The following is a 16,604-nucleotide window of genomic DNA, read 5'->3' on the forward strand; positions in this document are numbered from 1 at the left end:
TGCTGTGCTTGGTGAGGTGCCGGTTGTACAGTCTCACAGCAGTAGGGAGGAAGGAACTGCTGTATCTCTCCTTAACACACCACAGACGGAGGAGCCGGTCACTGAAGGAGCTGCCCAGTGCTGCTACGGTCTCCTGCAGTGGATGGGAAGTGTTCGCCATTAAGGACGACAACTTGGCCAACATCCTCCTCTCCCCCACTGCGTCCAGTGCACATCCCAGGACAGATCCTGCCTTCCGAAGCGGTCTCTTGTGTAGCCTAATATGCTGTTCAAAAATATTTTTTTTCTTCCCCCCGTAACATTTAATTCTGTGCTGAAAACATTTGGAACTCTAAAATGTTTCTATAAGAACAACTTGTTTTGTGAAATTCCTCTCTGCATTTAACCCATCTGAAGCAGTGAACACACACACGTGAGCAACGAGCACACACACACACACACACACACACACATACCCAGAGCAGTGGGCAGCCATGCTAACAGCGCCCAGGAAGCAGTTAGGAGTTAGATGCCTCACTCAAGGGCACCTCAGCCCGAGGCCGTCCCATATTAACCTAACCGCATGTCTTTGAACTGGAGGGACACGGGGAGAACATGCAAATTCCGAACAGAAAGGCCCCTGCCGGCTGCTGGGCTCAAACCCAGCACCTTCTTGCTGTGAGGCGACCGTGCTAACCACTTGCACCACCCACACGTTTTGACTCGATAAAAATATAGAAGTCATAAAATAGAAATCTATAGCAAAATTTGCATTGGGGGAAGGGTGCCAAGACTTTTGCACAGGACTGTAGAATATACGAATATGATTTTTTAGCATAGGCTTCACACCGGATGCCCTTCCTGACGCAACCTGCCCCAGCCTATCTGGGCTTGGGACCAGCGCCAAGTACACACCATCTTGTGCAACCCCAGTGGCTGGGTATTTTATCTAATCTGCATGTCTTTGGTCTGTTTGAGGAAACCAGAGCACCCAGAGGAAACCCATGCAGACACGGGGAGAACATGCAAACTCCACACAGAAAGGCCCCTGCTGGGCTCGATCCCAGAACCTTCTTGCTGTGAGGCGACCGTGCTAACCACTTACACCACCCACACGTTTTGACTCGATAAAAATATAAGTCCATCCATCCATCATCTCTAGCCGCTTTATCCTTCTACAGGGTCGCAGGCAAGCTGGAGCCTATCCCAGCTGACTACGGGCGAAAGGCGGGGTACACCCTGGACAAGTCACCAGGTCATCACAGGGCTGACACATAGACACAGACGACCATTCACACTCACATTCACACCTACGGTCAATTTAGAGTCACCAGTTAACCTAACCTGCATGTCTTTGGACTGTGGGGGAAACCGGAGCACCCGGAGGAAACCCACGCGGACACGGGGAGAACATGCAAACTCCACACAGAAAGGCCCCTGCGGGGCTCGATCCCAGAACCTTCTTGCTGTGAGGCGACCGTGCTAACCACTTACACCACCCACACGTTTTGACTCGATAAAAATATAAAAGTCATAAAATAGAAATGGCGGCACGGTGGTGTAGTGGTTAGCGCTGTCACCTCACAGCAAGAAGGTCCTGGGTTCGAGCCCCGGGGCCGGCGAGGGCCTTTCTGTGCGGAGTTTGCATGTTCTCCCCGTGTCCGCGTGGGTTTCCTCCGGGTGCTCCGGTTTCCCCCACAGTCCAAAGACATGCAGGTTAGGTTAACTGGTGACTCTAAATTGACCGTAGGTGTGAATGTGAGTGTGAATGGTTGTCTGTGTCTATGTGTCAGCCCTGTGATGACCTGGCGACTTGTCCAGGGTGTACCCCGCCTTTCGCCCGTAGTCAGCTGGGATAGGCTCCAGCTTGCCTGCGACCCTGTAGAACAGGATAAAGCGGCTAGAGATAATGAGAATGATAAAATAGAAATCTATAGCAAAGTTTGCATCCCCATCAGCCATGAGGTTTGAACCCGGAACCTGCCCTATACATTATATACAATACCTACGTGTCTAAAATATCTGTATTATACAATATCTATAACATATGATATATTACACACAAAAATATAATACAATATCCATCAGGGTGTGTGTGTTTAAACTTAAAACAGTGATGCATGAGGATTAGAACATCTCCAGGAGTGTCACTGAGACTTAAATGAGCATCAATGAATTGGACGGAATTGAAATTTCCTACTGGAGTGTTATTGGCTGCCGAGATGTTGTGTTTAAAATATATACACGCACGCACACGCGTATATATGTGCATCTTTCACGTCATAAAAACTTCCCTTTTTGGTTTAGTTCATGAAACAAAATGCAACGTGCACTTCCAATTCCTCATCTTCACTTTCCTTTCCCCTAATTCGGTCTTGTATCCGATCCTTTGCAGATTTCTTCTTTCCTTTTCTACGCTTATGATGCTATTCAAGCCCAGTGAAAACCATTTCGGCGAACGGCTGCATTTATTTTTGCCCCCACAGTTCCTCTACCTCACAAGCCCTTTTCTACTGTAACAGCGTACCCTCAAACCTTCTCAAATTAGCCAGCTTTACTTCTTGCGCAGAGGAAAAAAGCTCACAAAAAGCTGTCCGGCACTCAACCGCTTTCATATAGTCGTCAGTGATTATGATGTAAATGATAAATGTGACTCAAGGCCTGAGACCGGTTTGTTTGATTTGGTCTAGACATCGTTGTTGTGCAGTTACCTGCTAAACCTGACAGAGTGCATTAATAAATGAGGTGTAACTTATTTTTGTCTGCTATTTATTCCATAAATGTATTTACAGATATAAAATAAGTGCATGCATGTGATAAAAGCATATTTCCCATGCGCGCGCAGAGAGAGAGAGAGAGCGGGAGAGAGAGAGAAAGCCACACCACAGAGATAAGGCCATTTTCTTCAGAAACTTCTCCTTTTTTATTCCAAGAAAAAAAAGAGCTTTTTTCCATTCCAAACAAGAAAATAAAATACAACAAGCTTATATTAATCAGGTATTAAGATGATAAAGTGTGACATTTTTATAGATTTTTTTTCCTCATGTTTTTTTTTCTATGAGATCAGTTATGTTGGTTTAAACATGCACCTAATAAAGAAGTCCAATCTTGGCATTAGTGGCAAAAGAAAGTAAGGTAATGGTGAGGGGGAAGTCTTACAGTGACGGTCATTATTACTGATAGATGATAGTGATCAGGACATGAGGGGGAGAGTGAGAGGGGAAATGGGATTTCTATGATGATGGACAGGATGTTGCTTGATTGATTGATTGATCCCCGGGTCTGTGCCTTCTCCCGTACCGCGAGAGGGCTTCGGAGCGCCTTCGTCCCTTTATCAACTGCTGTCTGGAGACGGTTCTCTATGCATGGCGTTCTTCTTCATGCTGTCGAGGTACTCCTGTTGTGATACGGCCAGGACCGAGGCCAAAATCTCGTCGTCCTCCCAGTCTGTCAGACCTTTCACAAAGAAAAAAACAAAACAAAACACCACCATGTTATCAAAAATGAACTGTTGGTGGCAGCAAAAAAAAAAAAAAAACCCAACCCCAAGTTGACGCTTCTTGCGGGTTTCACAGCCATCCCACACACCGACCATTATTTCTGTTATTAGCTAGCATCTCGTGTCGTTTCCTGCTCAGATCCAGAGCCGAGCGGAGTCACAAAACGCGTTCATGAGGTAAAATCTGTTATCATTAATCTTTTTCCTTTCACACTTTTTGCGCTTTTTCCGCCCACGTCCGCCCACCCGTATCTAAAAATCACGCTAAACCTTCAAAAACAATTATTTTCTTCTTTCAGGAGTTCAGTTCAGTTCGTTTCTCAGGCTGTTCAACATGTGAAAATAGTCACTGCAGCAGAAAATGCAATAAAGGGTGAAAAACTAAAATCAGGGAAATGTGAAAAATGAACCCGAGACGCACGCAATCAGTGCAAACGTTTAAATGCTGGCTGTGACGAGATGAGAGATTTCTACATTGTAGGTGCTGTACATTTTCCAAGACCAGTATTTAATGAAGCTCATTATTTAAAATATCTCTTTGGAAAAATCTGAATAATAATTATTCTTCTTCTCCTCCTCAAAAACACATGACAGGCAAGTATTACTGCATCATAAAATTTAAGGTCCAGTCAGGTTCCAGTATGCAAATGAAGGCCGTAGGACAGACCACGGATAAAAAGGGAAAATGTGTAAACTTGGTGTTATTTGCAGAAACTTAAGGCGCTTCCGTGCCTTCTTGTAAAGTTGCCACATCAAGCAACTTAACTGTGCAATACAGAACAAGTTGTGCTGATCATCAGGAAGAACATGAGCCATGAACCTCACCCAAGTAACAAACCAAACCAAACCCAATCAGCGTTAGGGAAATAGAATCCTGCTAACTGATCTAGTCATGATTAGCTCGAATAGCATTTGGGAATGAAGCACATTATTAATCCCACAGTCATAAAGCTGTGGAACAACTTCCCAGACACAGTTGTAGGTAAACTGAATAAATCGTCCTGTGTCGGAAATCGCTCCCTACTCACTATATAGCGAGGACGCCATTTTGTAGTGCTGTCCGAAACCTTAGTGAGGATTATTTACACCCTATATAGTGCTCTCAAAGTATCCCACAATGCATCACGAAAAGTAGTGTACAACCGATGGTCACTAATCAAAGCAATACATCCCATCAAGCATTGCGGTCACGCTGAAAGAAATCAAATTAAAAGTCTCAAATGTGATTTAATAAAAGTCAGCGGCAAAGAAGAAAGTATTCCGCCTTGATTTAAAAGAACTGAAAGATGCAGGTGCTTTGTATTGATTAATGTGGGAAATGCGTAGCCTGGCAAGCCAGACTAAATGTGAATATTTAGTCCGGCCTCGATCCGTAGACATTTCTGATGGGGGTGGGTAGGGACAACCCGTTGTCTTTCAAACTGTCTCTGTGCGTATAGGCCAACGCTCTGACCAATCAGCGCAACAGTGACTGTGACGTAGTCAGAGCGACAGAAAGCAGTGGGGGAGACCTTGAAATAAATAATTTTTCAAAATGCGTATTAATTAATAAACAGGTTCTAGATATTAAGAAGTTTGGAGTCTGTACCACATACACTCTTATTTTTTCCAAGTGTTTTTCAAGGGTTTGCTTAAACTGTTTGAGAGTTTTTATTTAGTGGTGTTTGGTGAAATAATTTCCCTTAAATTTAAAATAACGGCAAAATAAGAAACAAACAATCAAAAAGTAATGTTTCAAAGCTGTTTATTAATTCTTCGTACTGCACAAACTAGCCCCATCCTTTCGGCTACGAGCGGAGCCAGCTGGTAGATCAGACTTTTGCCATAGCCGGTCGGCAAAACAGCGAAAACGTCCTTCTTGAAAAGGAATGAGCGGAGAGCCTCTTCCTGCTCATGTTTCAACGAAAACTCCAAGTCTAATTCTTCTAAAACTGATTCCAAAGCGGAGTCAAACGTGCGCTGTTCACTAGCCGTAGCCATCTTTCCTGTTACGCTTTCTCCAGCGTCGCGCAGCTTTGTCGTCACTCCTGCAAAAGCCCGCCCAAAGAATCCAAACAAAAACCTTGCGTTGTGATTGGCGGGCATGATTTGATGCCTGGGGTGTTTTTATTTATATGGTGCGAGGCTAGACCCATTCGCTAGACAAAAATATTTTTGGCCGCTAGGCGGGTGGGTCTAGTTTACTAGGCTAGGAAATACGCTCAGTATAATATGGATTTATCACAAAAACACATGCATGTACGGTATTTATTATTTTGAAAACCCACCAGCCGACTGACCTGGCACGTTTTAATTGTGCGACAGTAATGACGTAAATGCCAGCGCGACGGACAAGTGTCCGAAAGCGTTTTTTCATTTTACCAATGAGCTCACTGTATAGTCCTCTATATAGTAATTCCCTATGTAGGGAGTAGTGAACGAGTGAGCGATTTTGGACACGGTCAGATTATTCAATCTTTTAACGAGCGAGTGAACAAGCACCTGATGGCACTTCATGTGTAACCACTCACTGTCTGCAGTGACTAAGTAAATCACCTGGCTTATTAGAGCACTTGTGGCTGGATTTGCTCCTTAAACCACCAAAAAAAAAAAGTGCAATAAGACCTGGTTCTGTCCTTTTCTGGTAGGAACACGTTCTCTCTCTTCTTAGCCACATGGGTTTCCAGCCATGCATGCTTCCCTTTCAATCCCTGACTGTAATGATGATTTCTTTATCTCTGAGCAGCAGTGAACCAATTTGATCGGCGAACTCAGTACCTGAGTTAGCTATTGTTCACAATTGCACTATACACACACCCCAAAAAAAAAAAAAAAAAAGGGAGGGGGGGGGGGGGGGGGGGGGGGCTGGGAAAGGAGGGCCTGCCCTTCATTTGTTGTGATATATTTTTTTTTTGTCCCCCCATTTTTTGTTTCAGAGTTTTGGTGTCTTCAGTATTATTCTGCAGCAGAGAAAATGGGCAAAATACAGAAAAAGCGATGAATGAGCAGGGGTGTACAAACTTTTGACTGGTATGGTGTATATACACACACTACAGATCACAGATACTGTAGAAATCACTTCAGGATTTAATCTGTACTTTTAAAAATGCACCCTTTGTTCATTACACATCGTATTCACTGTCTATACACTACTGTCTTTGTCTATTGTATAGTCTGTGTTGGTATAATAAAAAAAAAATAATAATAAAAAATAAAAAAAAAATTATATATAAATATATTTTTTTTTTTTTTTACCAACCAAAAGCTGTCGGTGACATGTCCTGCATGATGGCGTGGTAGCCCAGTGCGGGGTACAGAGACACCAGAGACGATGAGGTGGGTCTGTCTGCTCCAACACAGGCCTGGTTACTGGGCCCTGCACATCACACACACACACACCGGATTAGGCTTTCTTCACTGTACATTTCAAGGACGCATTTCATATCCGTGACCTGAGCGAACCTTGTTTGTTTCCTGCAAAAGTAAATAAGGTGTGCTAAATCTCTGGAAAACACTAGGGATACACTCCGGGCCTGGGAAACCCTACTCAAGCTTTTACGTGACATTTACATCTGTTTTGCACAACAAATAACCAGCTCTTCGCTCACTAACTACACTCGTGCATCAACCTTGACAAAGTTTGTATCAAGAGCCCAAAATAAATAAAATGGCACTGTTTCCCAAAAAAACATTTGCTTAAAATTGCCTGTGTGGTACATGGAGTGACAAACACACAGTGTAATGTACAAACTGATTCACATGAGCAGCAGCAACAGAACTGCATGTGCGTGTGGGGTGTAATGGAACGTGGCATACCAGGAGCACAAGGCGAGGGGGGTTTGGACAGCGCGAGAGCCGCTCCGGCCGGGGAGGGAGGCTTTGGCGCTGGGTCCGAGTGAGCCGGGTCCGGGTTCTCGGGGGAGGGGGCGGAGCTCCGGTGCCGTGGGGACCGCGCGCTCCACTCCTCCAATCCGCTGGAGGCTGCAGCAGTGGCGGAGCTACACGTGGCGCTCGCCTTACGCGGCTGAAGCGGAGACAGAAAGGAGGACAGAATTTTATTGAGTGCTTGAAAGAAATCTTGACGTCGCTTTAAATACACCACCGCCAACGAGGACGTTTCAGACTCAAAACGGAAACCGTCCTCTTCCCGGAGACGGCGCGTTCATTTTATGATTTTATATCCCCTTTTGATTTTCTGATCGATTCGTGCGATTCTACTTGGCTTTATGTCTTGCGTCATTATTTCTCTCCTTCCATTTTTTATTCATATCTTTTGCGTATCGATTTGCATTTGCCACGACTGTAAAGCACTTTGGGCCAACTCCAGATGTTTTTAAACGCGCTGTGGAAATAAAAAGTGACTTGAGACCAGATTAGAAATATTACAGTACGCAGGTTGAGAAAAGGTAAAAAAAACGGGCGTGCCGAGATGTTCAGTACGAGCATCAGGAGAGTCCTGGGATCATCACAGGACGGTTTTTATGATTCCAGCAGCAACCAAATCTCCAGCTTTATCGAACTTGGTGGTGGTGGTGAAGTCTTTCGTTACAGATCGATGTTAAAATTCCCACCTGAAATTTTCAGTCAACATAATTGCTTAAACAAACAAACAAAAAAAAAGTTTGCACTTTCACTTTCAAGCCATTTATATGAAGACATCACGTTTCTTTGAAACCAGACAGTTCACCGGCGGTCAAGGTGAGAAAACACATGACGGCTTTGTGATGTCTGCAGGAACTCCACCACAATCTCTGTACCCTTCTTTGAAAACACAGACTTTATGTGAAACGGTGCTCGCATGTTTGTTTGGCACCTTGCGTTAAACAAGCTCGCTTTACAAAGAATCATCAGCAAGCTCAAGGAGAAACTGAAACATTTCCAAAAGGGTTAGAACCGATTAGTGTCGCGCTGCACGATTCCGAAGAGGTTATACTCGACTGGAACGTGGTTTTAAGGAAGGCCAGAGGCTCGGTCTTTGTTTCTGTTCCCCTGCTCACCTGCCGCGCCTGTTTCTCCTGATCCCGGAGCCACTGCAGGTACGACTCGCGGGCCACCTGCTCCTCGATTGCCTCATTGGTAGCCTCCCAATCAGTGGCCCTCTTTTTATCCTCCAGCATCTGCTGCTCGATCCACGACTCCTCCGACGTCTTGATGGCGTTCTTCATCAGAGATTGGTCCGCGTACTGTCCAGAGAGAGACCGAGAGTGAACACAAAGTCAAACGGAGACAACAAAATACTAACAGTACTTTCATAAGGACCTCTAAAACCAGACCTGGGTGATATAGCAATATAACATCGATTGCATGATAAATTAGAGGTCTGCGCGGGTCGGATTTTTCAGTCCCGCTCCCGCCCGCATTGTGCAGTCCCGCTCCCGCCTGCAAAGAATTATGATTTTCAGTCCCGCTCCCGCCTGCCATATTTTGTCCCGCTCCTGCCCGCAAATCCCGCATGATGCAGACGTTCGCGTTATTTCTCAGGAAAGTTCTTGTCTTGACACAGCGTGATGGTGCCCCGCCCCCTACTTTGAGTGGATTTGAGCATAAATATCTACAGCTCACGTTCGTTATTATTTACCTTGTTTCTGAATTCAGCATGTAGTGTAACAATAATAATAATAATAATAATAATAAGCTGTCAAGCGATTAAAATATTTAATCGCGAATCACACATTATCACATGAGAAACCATTGTAATTCTCTGATCAGTATAAAAAAAAGTGAATGGGCTTGCTTTGTACCAATGGTGTTTTTTTTTATTGCAAAGCAGAGCTAGTAAGAGAAGTGAATTGATTTACTGCTTGAGTTAGTCTACAACTCTAATCAGAGAGACGGGTTACACAGTGACGGTAGGCTTGACTCAATGCTATCCCAGAAATCCTTCCTGTAATATGCAAATTTGGCCGCCTCTGATTGGACAGCCAAATTTGCATATTACAGGAAGGATTTCTGGGATCGCATTGAGTCAAGCCTACCGTCACTGTGTAACCTGTCTCTCTGATTAGAGTTGTAGACTAACGCAAGCAATAAATCACTTCACTCATGGTTCTCTTGCTAGCTGGGTGTGAACTGCGAGTCATTAGAGTGATCAAAGGATTTCCCGTTAGGGTGATCAATGGCAAATTTAAGATGCCATTCCTCACTCACTCAATCTGGCAATCTGACTCTCTCTGCAAATTTAGGCATCTCAAAATGTTTTTATTAATGCCAAATAAAATATCCAGCACAAATTATATATGATAGACATAAATTAATAATTTATAAATTTTTATTTCAAACACGTTTTAGTTAGCGGGACTGCAGCTTGTCACCGCTCCCGCCTGCGCCGCATATGTGCACTCCCGCGCGCATATGTGCACTTCCGGTCCCGCCCGCAATGAGCTTTCAAAATTTGTCCCGCGCCGCACTGCTTTGCGGCGGGTCCCACGGGACTCCCGCGGGAGTGCAGGGCTCTATGATAAATTACACTCCCCCCCGGATATATCTGAAGTATCTTTGTGGAAATCTTTTTTTTAAACTCCGAAAGCGGCTCATTTTATGGATTTGTCGTCTACAGTGATGCATGTTGTTTCAGATCACTCGAAAATGCGTCAATCACCACCTTCTGACCAATCCGATTGGAGATTTCAGCTGCACTGAGGTGGTTGAATTGTGTGTCACGGTTCACGATCACCTCAGTAAACCGTTTTTGAGAGAAACTGATTTTTAAATCTGGAAAAAAAAAAAAAAAGCACGTGCACAAGACAGTAATAAACACCGTATACTGATGACTGAGTAATAATGAGGACCAAGAATAATTTGCCTTATGAGCATTACGAAGAACACTGATCAGGTCAGAGTTGAAAAAAAAAAAACACAAAAAACCAGCATCATAAGGCTGAAGTCTCTTAACCAGACGGAGAGCTTGATACAATATTCACTCTTGAGCTACTCAGACTTTCCTTAAGACATGAGGAAGAGCACGGGGTTGATCCTCTGCCCTAATTTCAGCACTCGAATGCACTTTCAGTCACTCTTCCTCATCTGGGAGACAGACAGACAGACAGAGACAGTGAGTGAGTGAGTGTCTCGAGTGCTAGACAGCATGTGGTTAGATCCTGTGCAGCGCAACTGCACTGTGTGCCCTGTCCACACGCCAACTGTGCCACGGCATGTCATGTCCGCACGCCATTCTGTCTCTGAACAGCCAAGCCAGCTGTTATACAAATCCTGGCTGACCATGACAGAACCGCCCCCCCCTTCCCACACACACACACACACACACACACACCTGTAGCCAAGCTCGCTGCTTACAAAAAAGCCTCCAATCAAGCTCATGTAAACACACTCTTACTACACCTGATCCAGGTAATGTTTCTGAACTTGGATCAAATAACAGCAGACAAAAGATCACATGCTGTACAAGTGAACTAAAGGTGATTAGTCACAAGGTCGCAATGCATCTTGCTGTTTAACTTCAAAAACACAGCAGGGCTCGAGAGGAGCCAAGTGTGTAATGCATCTGAACACGCTGGCCTTTAGTCTGATCTTGTTTATGAGCAAAGTAGTGAGTAATTCACGTTAACTTAATACTGGAAAAAAAAAAAAAAAAAAAAAAGGCTTTTTCGGGTGGAGGGGGAAAAAAAAAAAAAAGACGTGTTTCAAGATATTGTTGATCATCTTAGTAGCTTTCAAGCACAGATTACACTTTATCATAAATAATTAAATACAAACAAATCATTAAAACACAAAACCAAACACACACACCCTGAAGGAAATTATACCACCGAGCTGTTGGATTTCATTCGATTCACTTTAATCGAACGGCCAAGACAATCCACATCGTTACTATAACGCGCACAATAGAATACACTATTCTTTCGATCCAACCTTGCGCCGTGTTTGACTAAAGCTCCTAGTCGTAACTCGTAATTCCTACTCGGGAAGAAGGTCTCCTGACCCGTCCTCCCGAGTTCAGCAAGTGACGTCAAATCCAAATGGCTGCTTCACAGCATTAGCAGTAAACAAAGCAGCACTTTGTTATACTGAATACACACAAGTATTTGCTTTAAATAAAAAAAAAAAAAACGGATGACATGAACTCTTGTTAATGATAACACTGATATAATTCGCCGGTTCGAGGACTTATTAACAAAAGAACGCTGATGACGTGCCAATGCATCTCTCGCTTTGTAGCTCGAAAACAATGCAATTACGAGTTCCCGTTTCCGACGTACGTCAAACGCACCATCAATCCCCAAGCCGCCACTAACAAAATTACTTTCGTACACAAGGAAGAGTCCCTTCACTGACTTATCTGAAGTCATCAAAACAGTCATAAAACCATATTATAACCATAACTATATTTAGTCATAAGCCTTATGTATCTCCAAGTCATTACATGGCACTTAGCGGACGCTCTTATCCAGAGCGACGTACGACGAGTGCAAAAGTCAGGTACATGAAGTGCTGAACTTCGAGAGCCAAGTGAATAAGTGACAATACTTCGTGTAATATTCTGTTGAAGTCTGAATACTGAGCAAACAGCCAAGGAAACAAACCCACCATATGAAAGTACAACTAAATAGAGAACTCAAACGGCTAACTGCAGGCGAGACGTAATCTGTGGTTGGTAGAAGAGAGCAACTGGACTTGCTTAAAGTCTTGAAGACGTTTCGCCTCTCATCCGACATCTTAGCCAGAGAGGATCGTTCATTTTTGTCAACCTGGAACGACCATCACTGAACAGAGGTGGGTGTCTATGACATCTATCGGCCACCTACACTGCAGCCATCAGCATTCTGATTCGGATTCTATGATGATCCATGAGAGGATAAATACAACCCCGATTCCAAAAAAGTTGGGACAAAGTACAAATTGTAAATAAAAACGGAATGCAATGATGTGGAAGTTTCAAAATTCCATATTTTATTCAGAATAGAACATAGATGACATATCAAATGTTTAAACTGAGAAAATGTATCATTTAAAGAGAAAAATTAGGTGATTTTAAATTTCATGACAACAACACATCTCAAAAAAGTTGGGACAAGGCCATGTTTACCACTGTGAGACATCCCCTTTTCTCTTTACAACAGTCTGTAAACGTCTGGGGACTGAGGAGACAAGTTGCTCAAGTTTAGGGATAGGAATGTTAACCCATTCTTGTCTAATGTAGGATTCTAGTTGCTCAACTGTCTTAGGTCTTTCTTGTCGTATCTTCCGTTTTATGATGCGCCAAATGTTTTCTATGGGTGAAAGATCTGCACTGCAGGCTGGCCAGTTCAGTACCCGGACCCTTCTTCTACGCAGCCACGATGCTGTAATTGATGCAGTATGTGGTTGGGCATTGTCATGTTGGAAAATGCAAGGTCTTCCCTGAAAGAGACGTCATCTGGATGGGAGCATATGTTGCTCTAGAACCTGGATATACCTTTCAGCATTGATGGTGTCTTTCCAGATGTGTAAGCTGCCCATGCCACACGCATTAATGCAACCCCATACCATCAGAGATGCAGGCTTCTGAACTGAGCGCTGATAACAACTTGGGTCGTCCTTCTCCTCTTTAGTCCGAATGACACGGCGTCCCTGATTTCCATAAAGAACTTCAAATTTTGATTCGTCTGACCACAGAACAGTTTTCCACTTTGCCACAGTCCATTTTAAATGAGCCTTGGCCCAGAGAAGACGTCTGCGCTTCTGGATCGTGTTTAGATACGGCTTCTTCTTTGAACTATAGAGTTTTAGCTGGCAACGGCGGATGGCACGGTGAATTGTGTTCACAGATAATGTTCTCTGGAAATATTCCTGAGCCCATTTTGTGATTTCCAATACAGAAGCATGCCTGTATGTGATGCAGTGCCGTCTAAGGGCCCGAAGATCACGGGCACCCAGTATGGTTTTCCGGCCTTGACCCTTACGCACAGAGATTCTTCCAGATTCTCTGAAACTTTTGATGATATTATGCACTGTAGATGATGATATGTTCAAACTCTTTGCAATTTTACACTGTCGAACTCCTTTCTGATATTGCTCCACTATTTGTCGGTGCAGAATTAGGGGGATTGATGATCCTCTTCGCATCTTTACTTCTGAGAGCCGCTGCCACTCCAAGATGCTCTTTTTATACCCAGTCATGTTAATGACCTATTGCCAATTGACCTAATGAGTTGCAATTTGGTCCTCCAGCTGTTCCTTTTTTGTACCTTTAACTTTTCCAGCCTCTTATTGCCCCTGTCCCAACTTTTTTGAGATGTGTTGCTGTCATGAAATTTCAAATGAGCCAATATTTGGCATGAAATTTCAAAATGTCTCACTTTTGACATTTGATATGTTGTCTATGTTCTACTGTGAATACAATATCAGTTTTTGAGATTTGTAAATTATTGCATTCCGTTTTTATTTACAATTTGTACTTTGTCCCAACTTTTTTGGAATCGGGGTTGTACTTGATACTCCCTATTAGACAGACAGAACTGAGGATGTCTTTCGGACGAGAGGCGAAACGTCTTCAAGACTTTTCAAGCAAGTCCAGTTGCTCTCTTCTACCAACCACAGGTTACTATGTACCTGGATGACTGAGCATCTTCACAGATACGCAGGCGAGACGGTACACAACCTGGGTTGGTCTAGACTGAAACGTAGTGACACAGTGGGGACGGAAGCAGAAGAGAGGTGCAGCCTGAAGAGCTGGGCGAGTCTTCAGTCTGCGCTTGAAGGTGGTCAGGGAGTCGGAAGATCTGATCCTATTAAGAACTGCCGACTCTCTGATTCTGATTAACTCCCTGACTCCTGGATTAAATCGTCTCCTAAATGCATCTCGGACACGTAAATAACTACGACCGCGAATCAGAACGAGTGCTCGGAGAGCGCAATATCCTCTGCTGGCAACGATGCCGTAACTCTGGTAAAATGCGACTGAATTGAACGAAATTGCAATTCATGCCAGTCACCCTCTGCACACCGTCGTCAGCAACCAGAGGAGCCTGTTCGGTGACAGAATGCTCCTTTCCAAGTGCAGGACGAACAGACTTCAAAACTCCTTCGTCTCTCACGCCATCAGACTGTACAACTCCTCTCTGGGGGGGAGGAGGGGTAACAGGAGGACGGGAAGGAGCAGGAGCCTAGCCTGACCATAAGCAATACTGGACAATGTGCAATATCTCTCCTGCTGCCCCTCTTTCCCCATATCTTATTCATTTTATATTTGCATATGTAAAGAATTTCATTTATCTAGAAGTTTTTTTCTCTATTTTCTATTCTCTGTTTATCCTTTAATGATGCTGCTGGAATTTTAATTTCCCTGAGGGATCAATAAAGTTCTATCTAATCTAAGTCGCATATTCCATTTAAAAAAAAAAAAAAAGGCACTTTTCAGATTAAGAAAAGAAAACCTAATGAAGGGTTTCGGTGCAAAATTCCGAAGCGAGTGTGACGAAGTGTCCAGAAGAACTGTGGCTGCTTCTGTAAGATGCTCAGTAAAACCTACAGCTCATTTTCGCATAAAACTGAACTCGCTGTACCGGAGACTTTTTTTTTTTTTAAAGCAAAGGGTCGGGTCATACCAAATACTGATTGTTTCATTTATTACTGCTTATAGTACCCTTTTCTAACATTGAAACATTTAATTTTATTATTTTTTAAGCCACTTTTGGTCAACAGCATTTCTTTACATGCAACGAAAGCCTCGGTCACAACCGGCCGTACGTGCTCCTACGGCCGGTCTACGTGCAAAAAACGCAAGAAACGCACGGAGGGCGCGCGTGTGACGTGCTGATTTTCGAGCCGTAGACCGGCCGCAGAGGTTCTTTGTCATGTCAAACAAACTCTACGGGCGCTTACGTTTTCTTCAGGTTGCAAGACAAACTTGCGGCCAACGTGCGTCTTTCTCCACGAACAAACAAACAAACAAAAAAAAAGGCAGCGATTTGGGAAACGCCAAAAATCGCATGGCCAAAAAATCGTACGTCCGGTTGTGACCTAGGCTTAAGACCTTTGTACAGGACCGTATTTACTTTGACTAAACATAAATGCACAATGAAACGATATATATATATATTTTTTTAAATATTTTTTTGGGGCTTTTTTCACCTTTATTGGATAGGACAGTGTAGAGACAGGACAGGAAATGAGCAGGAGAGAGAGACGGGGAGGGATCGGGAAATGACCTCGGGTCGGAATCGAACCCGGGTCCCCCGGATTTATGGTATGGCGCCTTAGCCACCTGAGCCACGACGCCCCCCTATATATATATATATATATATATATATATATATATATATATATATATATTTTTTTAACAGTTTGCTAGAAAACTTTTTTTTTTGGTTTAAAAATCAAGCCTGACGAGAAAACCCTCTGAATAAACGCATGATCTACACCTCAAATTTTTTTTTCTTTCAAGATTAAATAAAATAAGTGAACAGAACGTATCCCAAACCTGATATGACATTCTCTGAGGCTACAATCACACTACAGCTCGTGATGCTTTGCAACGGGCTATCGATGAAAACGAGGTGTTTTCGTGGTGATGCTTCCACGAGCTTCGGGAAGTATTCCCAAACCCATCGGTGCTTAGTTTGCAGACGAAAACAAACATCGTCACCAAATTTTCTCACACGCATTGAAATTTGTGACGTTTTTGGCCACTCGCGAGGTGAAGACACACCAAAAAACAACTTGCGAAGCTTTGAGAACGGTCGCCGTGCATTGCACGATCGGTGGCGACGCTACCAATCTTTCCACCGCCAAGTATTCACAAACCCATCGCGAGCTGTAGTGTGACCAGGGCCTTACTGGAGTCTTTTTTTTTTCCCTGTGGATAAATTTCATCTGTTGATTCACTATCAAGTGCACGACAAATGGCTCTTCAGTGGTTACATTATTATTCCCGATGTTGTGAGCACATCGAGTGAATAGGAAATCTTTTAGAGGCTTAAAAAATACAACAGGAAGTGTAAGAATTACAAAATCAAGTGAGAAGACACTAGTGCGTAAATGAGGGGGAAAAAAAACAAAACAAAAGGTGAAAGCTTTAAATGTGTGATAAAATTCTGCGTTTAATAACAAATGTTATTTTTTTGTGGTCCGGTTTCCATCAAATCCTGCGCTCTGATTGGCTGGCGAGCGGGTCTGTATCCTACAATACGGACCCCAGTTACGGAGCTCT

The 16,604-nt window shown here is 43.6% G+C and overlaps 1 protein-coding gene across 3 annotated transcripts in view; it reads right to left on the bottom strand.

Annotated features, from left to right (window-relative positions):
* Nucleotides 1-2,874: 2,874 nt before the first annotated feature.
* The window catches only part of otud5a (OTU deubiquitinase 5a), a 102,069-nt gene continuing 88,339 nt past the window's right edge, over nt 2,875-16,604 (bottom strand). For 2 of the 3 annotated variants that reach the window (XM_060932414.1, XM_060932413.1), the window contains exons 6-9: nt 8,455-8,640; nt 7,274-7,481; nt 6,717-6,833; nt 2,875-3,435 (exon numbers count right to left, since the gene is read on the bottom strand). In XM_060932414.1, the coding sequence (XP_060788397.1) occupies nt 3,314-3,435; nt 6,717-6,833; nt 7,274-7,481; nt 8,455-8,640 (633 nt within the window). In that variant the 3' untranslated portion in view covers nt 2,875-3,313. Of the gene's footprint in view, nt 3,436-6,712; nt 6,834-7,273; nt 7,482-8,454; nt 8,641-16,604 lie in introns of all 3 variants that reach the window. The other variant, XM_060932415.1, reaches the window with a different exon arrangement.

This window comes from Neoarius graeffei, chromosome 10 (assembly GCF_027579695.1).
Source record: "Neoarius graeffei isolate fNeoGra1 chromosome 10, fNeoGra1.pri, whole genome shotgun sequence".
In the NCBI taxonomy this organism is placed as follows: Eukaryota; Metazoa; Chordata; class Actinopteri; order Siluriformes; family Ariidae; genus Neoarius; species Neoarius graeffei.